General features: G+C 29.0%; 1 protein-coding gene across 1 annotated transcript; it reads left to right on the top strand.

Moving 5' to 3' along the window:
• Window positions 1-1,561: 1,561 nt before the first annotated feature.
• Window positions 1,562-2,513, top strand: LOC115989055. The gene is made up of 2 exons (XM_031112715.1): window positions 1,562-1,636; window positions 1,829-2,513. Exons 1-2 carry the CDS (start codon window positions 1,586-1,588, stop codon window positions 2,276-2,278), a joined length of 501 nt encoding a protein of 166 aa, XP_030968575.1. The 5' UTR covers window positions 1,562-1,585; the 3' UTR covers window positions 2,279-2,513.
• The last annotated feature ends 9,703 nt before the right edge of the window (window positions 2,514-12,216 follow it).

The following is a 12,216-nucleotide window of genomic DNA, read 5'->3' as shown; positions in this document are numbered from 1 at the left end:
TTGTTAAAATATTAAGCTACAAGGCTCTTGACTAAGGGATTCTATTCAAATTAAAAATCTATTATCAAAAATTTCAAAACTTATACATACATACATATATATATATATAGAAAGAGAGAGAGAGAGAGAGAGATTATATATTCAGCTATGACTTTGCAATACAATCCCTCATAACAATAAGACATCCCTATAACTAAATCCCACACAATTAATACACCCCAAGCTATTTCCTTTTTTTCACGTTTTTTCCCCAAGATGCAACTTACATTTATGTTTTAATCTAATAATTTATCTTACTTGATATTATTTGCTTCTAAATTTGCGTGCATGATAATATGCCTAGGGAAATTTACTATAAAGAAGCAGAATTGTGAACACCCATTTAAGTTCTTCGTTCTCTTATGTAAGTTTTTAATTTTTTTTTTCTTTATATATGGTCAATTTTTGAACTCTTTTGTGTATTTTTTGATTTTGGGTTTTGGTTATTGTATTTAATTTGTGAGTTTGTTAATTCTTTTAATTAGACTATCACTAAAAAAAATTGGTATTGAGAAATTATTTTGTTTATTAATGTTTATGTTGGCTATGGCATAGATTAAACGTAAACCAAATAGGAATGATCAAATGCATATTAAGAAATTATTTAAAAATTATAAAAATAGATAAACACTGATAAAGTCTAAACTCTCAAAAATTAGAATTATTTTTATTAAAATTATTTACTTATGTTATAATTTATTATTACTATTTATTTAATAATTTAGTTTTAAATATTTAAAAAAAAAATTAGCTTACATTTGTTTTTAGCTTACATATCTTTATCAAACCGTGCATCGCACAGGTATAATACTAGTGTGTTTGTGTGTGTATATATTTATTTATTTACTTGGATTAATTATTATTATTATAACATGTCCTACCAAAAATTTTTTAAAAAAAATTGTTGAAATATTATGTCTCTATATTTATTGTTTAAGATTACACGGCTAAGGATGTTGAAATGATAATTATCAATCATATGTCGCTTGATGTCTTGGTTTGAATAGATGTTTACATATCTTGTGAGTTCAAGTTAGATCAATTGATAAAATTTTCTATTGTTGAATGTGAAACTTAGTTTAAATTTTTTCTACACTAAAATTCAAATGATGTCTTAACTAAATGGTGAGAGCAATTATCATGGAGTAGACTATAATAAATTCAAATCCTATCCTAAATAAATAAATAAAAAACAATCTATTTCTTTTCACCACAATTTTGAAATTAATAATTTCACATAAAAATAAAATAATAAAATAAAAAGACAGAAAAATAGCGTCACCCATGAAGAGTTAGTTCTTACCAAAATTTTAAAACAATTTTTTATTTTTTATTTTTCCAAATCCTGCTTTCTCCTTTGTGATTTTATTTTGTGTGACAATACTCCGAGTTGGGATGAACTTTGCATGAAACGAATTGATTCAGCATGCTAATGACATAGTAGTAACCTCATCCTAATGGCATGATTGTTTTAATAAATTTTAAAGAACACAAATCATTATTTATTATCCACCATATTGCAAACACCAATCACTCATTTTTCAGTATGGACCCTCAGGATTCTCAGTCTTCTGACCCTGCTGCTCATCCTCCAGTGGTATCTTTCTACTCCATATATAAATTCCATGTTAATTATGAAAATAATCTATGTCATTTAATTTCCTTTCTTATTTTCTTATTTATTATTATTACTTTTTGTACTTGCCCTTTTAATGTTTTAAAGTATACTTCCACAATCTTATTCTAAAAGATTATAATACATAAAATTGAATTGATTGGTGTTTGGCAGAACATGAATATTAGCCTTCTCTATGCTGGACAACTTTATGCCCAAACAATTCCAACTGCTGCAACAGTTGGTGAAGTAAAGTTACTATTACATGAAAGGTTTGATATCCCATTGGAGAGGGTGGAGCTGCACCTTAATCGTCTTCCGCTATCAGATCCGCTACCAGATGCAATGAATATGCTAGATGTATATCCTCATCTGAATGGAAAGAATGAGCTCTGCTTGTATAAGAAAATTCGTGTTTGGATTAAGACGAGCTCTGATGAACAATATAGCTTATTTGTGAATGAGAAACATAACGTGGGCCGCTTGAAGATGATGCTTAATGCAAAATATGGGTTGGATACCATGAACAAGCAGCTCCAATTTCCAGAAAATCGTGTTCTTGACAATGGTGCTCTTCTTTGGATTTACGGAATTCGTGAAGAGAATCAGCTATATCTAAAATGAGTTCCATTGGGGGTTAACTACAATGTTATAATTAATAATATAAATGCATGCGCCAAATGCTTAATTATTATAGGAAATTATATTTATTATATCTAGAGTTAAATAAATAAAATTGTATCCGTGCTTAATGATTGTAATAAGGACTTGTTTTTAAGTTTACAAGGCTGGGAAATTTAGTAGAATGTACCAAAGCAATCCAATGAATCTTCCATGAATTTTACTTGGCAGCATATGAAAATCTTGAACAAATATGATTTCAATCATTACCATATATAGCAAGTTTAAACTCATTTCATCTCAGAAAAAAGTTTTAAACTCATTTAGCAATATTGAGTTGGCACATATTAAATGTCAACTCCAGAAGAAATTAGATACTTGCCGCTAAGCATAAATGAAAGATAGATAAGAATAAGATGTATAGCTCAAATCTTTAGTCTGGTACTAGATGTAGATTTTTTCCCAAGGAAAATGCCTAATCTATTATTGCACATAATTAGAATTTGTCTCAAGACTCACCAATCAAACAATATAACTAAACAGAAAAGATCCAAGCATCACATAAAATCCTACCTAATTCAAATATTAAATATTGTCAAAGTTAGGACACAATTATATGCTTGTGCCAATTTGAAAACTATAGAAATATAAATAAATAAATAATAGATAGAGTAATCTATACAATAGCTTCAGGAATTACATACACGCACAAAATATTACTACCAAAACCATAGGTCCGTTGAAAATAATATTATTTTCATATTTACACCTTATATCTCATATAATATATATGTAATGTATACGGAAAATAAACAAATTGCAATAAAGATCTGGATTCTGGAGCTTGTTTTCATCATAAATGAATAAAATGAAGTAATCTTACAGTTATCAATGTCAAAATCTTTTGCTATGACTCAAAATAATAGCTAGAGAACATAATAAAACACATTTTCCTTATAAATAATAAAGTATATAGCACAACACATTTGCAATGAAAATAAAAGAGCATCGTATATTTATTCAAAATAACAGACTGAATACTATAACAAAATATCATTCTTATCGACGCATATTTCATTTCTCTTGTTAAATAAATTAAAGACCATGAAGTTCATGAGCAGTGTCCTACGAAGCCTTATTACATGCATTCCCTTTCAAAGGATCCAATTGTCCCTTATTAGTAAAATAATTGGCAAATGGCCACTTAATATCTTTGCATTTCTCTCTTGAACTTCACATTAGATTTTCCCATATTTTATCAACCTCAAAGCTTGCATAAATAAATTAAAGGAGGTATCAAGATTTTATATAAACTATAATTTCAAGTGACATTTGCAAAATCCATCCATCAAAATCCATATATATTAAAATAAATTTCACAATCTTTTCTTTTAAGTTGTTGTTATTCTTGTTCTCCTATATCAAATTCAGAATAACGATAATATAATTATCTTTTAGTGAATAAATAATAGTATTAGATTGATTCCTCCATTTTCTCTCTCAAAAAGCTCAACTTTTCATTCTCCTTTGACCTTTCAACAAGGGTAGCTTATTATTATTATTATTATTATTATTATAAATGATGGAAGCTAAATTTTTTTTAAGTATACATGGAACACCCATTACATTCCAGCGCCCTCATTTTTCAAAAGCTTTTAGCAGCTTTATAGTCTCCATGTTTACAGGTTTTTTTTTTTCCCTAGCTCAAGCGAATATTGAAAAAAAAAAACCACATTTTGAGTTATCAAAACTATGATCTTTATCTCACTTTTGTGATTACATGGTGTCGGAACATGTGTTTACATTTCAAAAATTGGTCCCAAATAATGTTTTGATGAAGAAGACATAAATGTATATAATAATGTTTATTCACATATTAAGATAACTATCATATTTCTTGTAAATTTGTAATCAGTAATTTTGAATTTAATTTGAATCTTTAGTTTTATTGGTTTGGAAGAATAACACAATACTATAATGAAAAATTATTCATCCAAAAATTCCAATTTATAGAAGTTAGTTAGCCACTTTGGTATTTAATTTCATGTAGTTTCATTAATTCAATAATTGGATATAGTTTTACATTAATATTCTTTTTTTTTTTTTTTGATACAAGATAGAATTATACTTTAACTTAATCTAAGTGTATATGTGTGTGAAGCTCCCTCCTGGAGACTTGAACCCCGGCTCTTGCCCCCCACACCCCATAAGTACTTATACTTGTGGAGTGACCATCGCACCAAGGGTGTGCAGTGGTTTACATTAATATTCTAAACTAATTAAAATTGAAAGGACTAAATTTAAATTCAAAGATGACATAATGACAAAATAAATATTAAACTTAATAACATATGAAGAAACATATGTTTACATATTTATATCTTTCCATCAAAACATTAACTCATGACAAAGTCATGAAATGTAAACATACATTTGAAACAATTTCATATCAAGTTTTACATATATGTATATATGATTTTGGGTTTGCAATTGGAATTGGAATTGGGTTTAATTTTATGGGTTTATTTTTATTGTGAGCTTAATTTGGTTTGGGTTTGATGAAGTGTTTTCATACTTGTTTGATGTGATTTTTTTACTTATTTTGTGTTTCAAGTTTAAGAAATGATATTGGGGTCAAAATTGTTTAGTTTCATATCAAAAAAATATCATTCTTAAATATTTTCAATATTGTAGAATTCAACAAGATAGTCCCGTTATTAGAGAAGAATGATATTTCCTATACTTCAATTTTTCATTAAACGAGATACACCCCACGCATAAGGCACATGAACAAACCCATTTCCAATTACCTCCAAAGGAAATTTCTAATCCGCTTTCAGAAATAAGTACAAATTTTTTTCCCAATTAGAAGAAGCTAGGTTTGCAAACACAAAAAAGTATGTCTTCTATTATTCACCGCTTGCCTCTCCCCTTAACAACATAGAATGGTTTATTTTTCTTTCTTAATTTTAAAATAAAATTCATTTTGACTTATCAAAATTGCAATCATTATCTCACTATTGCAACCACATAGTGTCGGAATGTGTTTACATTTCAACATTATATTGGCCCCAAATAATATTTTGATGAAGAAAACTATATGTATAAATGTATGTTTATTCACATTTTAAGATAAACAACATTTGTGTGGTCAATTCATCATCATTACTTTTGAATTTAGTGTATTGAGTTTTATTAATTTTTAAGTGTAACGTAGCAACAACTCAAACAATTATTCATAAAAATAAAAATAAAAAATCTAGTTCTCAAAAATAAGTTAACCACTAAGGTTTCTAACTTCATGAAGTTTCATTTACAAAAATCTAGTTATGTGATATAGTGTTGCATTAATATTCTAACTAACTAAAACTGAAAGCACTAGATTCAAATTTAAGGATGACATAATGACAAGATAAATATTAAAGCTATTAACATATGAGTAAAAATATGTTTATACATTTACACCTTCTTCATTAAAATATTATCTCATGTCAACTTCTTGAAATGTATAGATACATCTAATACATTGTCTTTTTTAATTTTATATATTTATATATATATATATATATATATATTTTTGGTTTCTTACGTTTAGAGTAATAAGGTTTAAATGATGAAAGCGGTATTAGAAATTTAACACCGTCATGATAACACAAAGAAACTGCTGTTGTTTATAATTTTTCTACCGCATTAATTATTTTAAAATTTACATTTTAAGCACCAACAATTCTTTTGGATATAATGGTTCTTGTTGCCCAACATTTGATTACTTTAAATATTATATTACCTATGGCTCAAGGTGATGGCTAGCCATACAAACCATAGTTATAAAAATATTACCAAACCACCGATTCCACCACTAAAACTGTGAACCAAACATTATCCGAAATGGTTTGATGTAAAATACCAAATATGCAATGACATATTATCAAATTGGGTAAACTGACAGATTGCATGGGTTAATCTTTTTAACCCGCGGATAAAACCAAAAAAATATCTTGTGTATTTACTAAACTACTGAAGATTGAAAAGATAATCCGATAAAAACATAAAGTGATAAAGACTAAAAGACTAAAGAGATAAAGTAGGAGTTAATCCATGAGATGAGAGTTGAGATTAAAGAGATTAAGAGATATTGATGAGACCAAAAGAGATAAAGAGATAGTGATAAAATTATAGATGCGGGTGATAAAGTGATGAACTTAAAAAAAATGGAGACAAAAATGGAAGAATTTCTACACTAAAAGAGTCAAAATTTGTAATACTAAAATGTTAGAAAGCAATCCTATGGCCTACTCCAACATCTCACAAATGTACACTAAAAGGGTCAAAAATTTTCATACTAAAAAGTTAGAAAGTAATCTTACGGCCTACTCCAACATCTCACAAATGTGTAATCTCTAAGGATTAATGATTATACTAAAATTTTATTTTGAATTTCTATGAGATATGTTGTTTCAAGACTTTGGGATTATATAACTTAGTTATTGGAAGATTTATGTGAATGATGTGTTTTTTTCTTATTCTCTAATTTTATGTCATATGATGTAATTTTTTATTGCTATAATTTATTAATTTACCTAAATGGAGCATTTTTATTTTATTTTAGTTGATTTTTATAATTATAAAATATATAATTTAATTAATTAATAAACCTACAATTCAACCAATAAACCACTAGTTGAACCAATGAACCAATAAATTAATTCTTTAGCCAGGTCAACCTTCAGTATGGTTTTAATAATTATGGCGCAAACAATTTTAACTTAAGAAAGTCCATAAGTTGGCAATAATTTTGAACCTTTTGTCTTTGAAAAAAATTTGTGGATTCCCTAGTATTATTCTTAAGTATAACCTATTGGATGGACTTGTTTTTGGGTTCTTTTTCAATTATAGTTGATATGGAACCTTTTGAATGAATTTGTTTTTGTATTCTGTTTCCAAGAAGTGCTGCATTCACAATATTTTCACAATACTTTCATAGGTGATAAGTTATTATTAGTTATAATTTGAACTCATAACTCAGCCTAATCTAAATATATATATGTGTGAAACTCCCTCTTAGAGACTTGAACATCGGCCCTTGCCCCCCTTCCAAACCCCACAAGCATTTATACTTGTGGAGTTACCATCACACCAAGAGTGTGTGGTGGTAATAGTTTTTGTAACTCTTACAAAGTATTTCTTTGTTTTTCACAATTAATATTTTGTTGCCAATATAAAGAATGCTTGCAATGATTGCAATGTGAAAAAATGTATGTCTGTTATCAGAATTGGAAATGATTGTTATTCAAAACCTAAAACTAATTAATTATGTTCCACGAAGTGAGGTATTATCATGTTAATCTAAGTACCATAAATTACTCCAAAATTTCTCATTTGAGGTATTGTGATTACATGGAATCGAGGAGGTGGGAAACAACCAGAAGACTATTCCTTTTTAAATTTTTTTTGGTTGAAAATGTGGTGTGGACTCCACACCTATTTCAATGGACAAGGGGAACGATCAGTTTTTTTTTTTTTTTTTTTTTTTTTTTTTTTTTTTTTTTTGTAATTAATAATTTGCATGAAATATAAATAATAAATTACTCTCATATCTACATATTTAGTCTTACTTAAGTGCTATTTTGTGATTGATTATAAGTTATCCTTGTCTTATAGATATTAAGGGCGGCTATTTAGGTGGACATGCTACATGATGAGCCAATTTGAGAGATTCAGCTCAGGCATACGTGAAGCAATGTGAACTAGTGAAGCTTGAAGTGAAGTAAAGAAGAAGAAAAAAATCACAAAGGAAAATAATAAGAAGTGAGCTCCAGGATGCATACGAGAAAGCAAAGGAAAGAAAGAAAAAAATAAATAAAAGGAACTAAGGAAGTTTCGTGGGATAAGAAATCTACAGAGCTTGAAGGTCCTAATTTGATGGGCTATACACTCTTTTTTTTTTTTTTTTTTTTTTTTTTAGGAAACAGTAATATTTATTAGAACACATGAACACGAAAGTAGTTTATAGAGGTTTTTAAATAAACTTATAATATATTACAGGCTTTTAAGGTTAGTGTATTGTGTGAATATGAGGAGCAAACAAAGTAATAGTAAACAAGGCCAAAGCCGCCAAACTGACTTGAATTGGGTGTGCGTCTGTCACTGTCAAGCGGTTTGTGGTGATCATAAATAGAAGAGCAAAATAGAAAAGTAAGTGTAGTAGGGCTGGAGCGCAGGCAGCCGCATGTGGCTTCCTTTGTTGCTTTTTTGTAACGCTGTGACTTCTTTCTTTTATTCTAGTTTTATTTTATTTGCCTAGTTTAATGTTTAGTATTTTATTTTTGTGTTTTATTTCAATTACTATGAGTGGCTAAATTTTCAATTAAGGTTGAAGATAAAACCTTGCTAAGTAATATCAGTATTATTTATGTGATTTAATTTTTCCCACTGCCGTTGTTCTTTAATGATTTAATTTGTTCTTGCTTCATATCAGTTGACTAATATATGATTCTAGATATAAGTTCAATCATGTTTTTCTCATGATTTAGGATTTATTTTAATTAATTAAATACTTGGTTTATTGTTTCTTGATTTTAAAATTGGATATATTTTGTGATTTGTTTGTCAATGGATACAATTCGTTAGGGTCATATTTTTTATTAGCTAATCCTTTGTCAAAATGCACTTTACTTGTAACTGAGTAGATCTAAATTGGGTTTAATACATCAAGAAATATGTTGTTCAAATATATCAAGTGTTAGTATTAAAAATATGAAGATTGATTCAAAAAACAAGTGAAGAAAAGCTGTTTTATTAAAGCTCGATAGCTCGACAGATTGTTGCTATCGAGACTAAATGGGAAGCTAGACACACGCTCAATCTATCGAGAATTAGGATTTTAGAATTCCAAATTTGAAATTTGGTCTAGGTTGATGTATTTGTTTAGGGTTTCTTTTCTCACAGCCCTAAGCATATGTAAGGCTTATTTTAAGAGCCATCATACATGGATACAGAGACCAAGAGTTTAATTTTCTTTGTGAGAAGCTACTGTGTTTATATAGGGTTTTGTAACCAAATGCTTCCTGATATTCATTGTTGATGAAGTAAAGAACTTTACAGTCAACAACAATCATTCAAGTTGCTGGAGTTAGTCACATACTGGGATCCGTGCAAAGAAGTTAGTCACAGATTGGAGATTTGTGCATCAAAGGAAAGAAGGCTACTACAAGATCGAGTCCAATTGGGTATTAGAGCGAAAGTTCAACTGTAAGTTGGTATTTTGAAATAGGTCAGGGTAGTGATAAGATTCCTTATACTTGTAATCACTTGATTATTGATGAGTGAATTCTTAAGAGTAATGACCTTAAATTCACTTGGTGGGGTTTTTGCCTTGCGAATGGTTTCCCCCATTTGTCAACAAATCACCGTATCAATTTAATTTCTACTGCATTTAGTTTATTTGGTGATTTATTAGTATCTCCACGATTCGCATGTAATTTGACCTAATTAATCAACTTGGGTAATTGAATTAATTAAATAGGGTCAATCTATCTTAACCCAACACAATTGATGATTTGATTTTTAGAATTGAATATCTCTTGTGATTTGTTTGTCGATGGATATAAGTAATGATTTTAATTTATACCTAAGAAGTGAAGAAGAGCATACTTTAGATTTTTAAAATAGATGATTTAATGAGAATATTTTCCATGATAGCAAGACTGATTTCTAGATTATCATGTAGTCGTTTGGAAAAATTAATGATCATGAATATATATTGATATGAATTAACAATACAGATTCCAAAACCTTAATTCATTTCTCCTTATTGTTTAATCTTTTTACCACTTTATATCACATTTTTGCTTCATTTAATTATTTTCTTATCTTTTTTTAATCTCAAAACAATCAATTTTTATTAAACTAGATTAGGATTAATTTGGTTAAGGTTTAATTAATTCTCTTACGTTCATGCAAGTCCCTGTGGTTTTGACCTTGTTCTTGTCAAACTATATTTAAGTACGGTTCATACACTTACGGTTACTTTAAAATTTCACAACAATTAATGTTTTTCAATTTTTTTTAATTAAGAAATTTGAAATAAATTTTAAAAATCCAAAACGGCATCGTTTTGGTTGTAGACAGCAGCACTTAACAGAAACCAAACGGAGAACTAAATTGACTATATTTGAAACTTAGAGGATAAAAATAACAAAATTGAAACTTAGAGGACTTAAATGACAAAATGTGAAACTTAGTGGGTCAGTTTTACATTTTGGCCTAATTATTAATAACAATAGATTTAAAACATGTAATTAAATAAAAACTATTACAAATTAAATATTTGTGAATTCACTAAAAACTATTTTGAGAATGCTTACACCCAGTTCAGAAAGATTTTATAATGATTACACCCAGTTCCAATTAAAATCACCATTTTCATCATTAATTGTTCATTTAAATTCCGTTTCACTCTTTTTTGATAACTATAAGATATCTTTTTTGTGGGATGTAAGAGAAATTAAGGGCCCGTTTGGTACATGTGTTTAAAAACTGAAAATTGTTGTTTGAAAACATTTGTGGAAATATGTGTGGATGAAAAAGTGTGTGAAAATGCGTGAAATGCTGTTTAAAAACTAAAAATGGTTGTTTGGAAACACAAACAAAACACCCCCCTAATATTCCCCTGAGAACACTTTTTCCTAGAGTGCTCAAGGTCAGTAACAAAGCATATTCTAGCAACCAAGGATTCGTAACTTTGAAAACTAACAAACTGAAAAATTGCTGATATTTTTTATCTTAGCCATATCATTACAGCCTTTTGGTAACTCCTCGAAGACCCATATGCAAAACCGTGTTAACGTGATCACATTTTAATTTTTATTTATCATAAACTCAACCAAGGAAAAGAACAAACCTGCAAGAAGCTATGAAAATTCTCTCAGGTAGGCTTCCAAGTTCCAACTATATAAAGTTTTACTAGATATATACTTGCAAAAAATAAGTTAATTATCTTATGAACAAATTCAATAAAAACAAAAGAGTAGCCCATGAATAAGTTTGAGTTTATTCAACAAAAAAATAAACTAAGTTTGAATATGTAATTTAGTTTGTTGATGTGATCAATTTCGGTTTCTATTCAATAAATAAAAAAAATTAAACACAATCAGAGCATTAGCATTGGAAAATGCTAATGCTACTCTATTTTACCATTCTAAAAACTCACTTTATCATTATACCATCTTATTTTACAATACCTCCACATCCCAAAACTCTATTTTTATTAAAATATTATTTTTTAATCTTTCTATATTATTACTTTCCAACCGTCACTTTTTTCCAGATTCCAACGGCTCCACCATCACCAATCACCACACCACCACCACCACCACACCACACCTCCACCTCTACGGCTCCACCATCATCAATCACCACACCACCACCTCCACGGCTCCACCATCATCAATCACCACACCACCACCACCACACCACCACCAAAATGCTTCAACCTCTCATCATACACATTACACAATTAGAAAACCCAAACCTATTTCAACAGGCCCGCAACCATTGATGAACGCAGAGGAACTCATGAACCCAGACACTGCCAATCGACCCCAATCACAACAGGGAAAAAAAAAAAAAAAAAAAAAAAAAAAAAAAAAAAAAAAAAAAAACCAGATCAACCCCGATCAAAACCCAACACCGCCGCCGCTAGATCAATGTTTCCTCCATCGTTGATCAACCCAGATCAACCACCAAAATCCCACCGGAACAAAAACCTAGACACCGCCATCAACCCCGATCACAACAGGAAAAAAAAAAAAAAAAAAAAAAAAAAAAAAAAAAAAAAAAAAAACCCAGATCAACCCCAATCAAAACCCAGACACCGCCGCCGCTAGATCAATGTTTCCTCCATCGTTGATCAACCCAAATCAACCACCAAAATCCCACCG

The sequence above is a fragment of the Quercus lobata genome, chromosome 5, assembly GCF_001633185.2.
Source record: "Quercus lobata isolate SW786 chromosome 5, ValleyOak3.0 Primary Assembly, whole genome shotgun sequence".
Classification (NCBI taxonomy): domain Eukaryota; kingdom Viridiplantae; phylum Streptophyta; class Magnoliopsida; order Fagales; family Fagaceae; genus Quercus; species Quercus lobata.
This window is presented reverse-complemented; position numbering and strand designations above follow the sequence as displayed.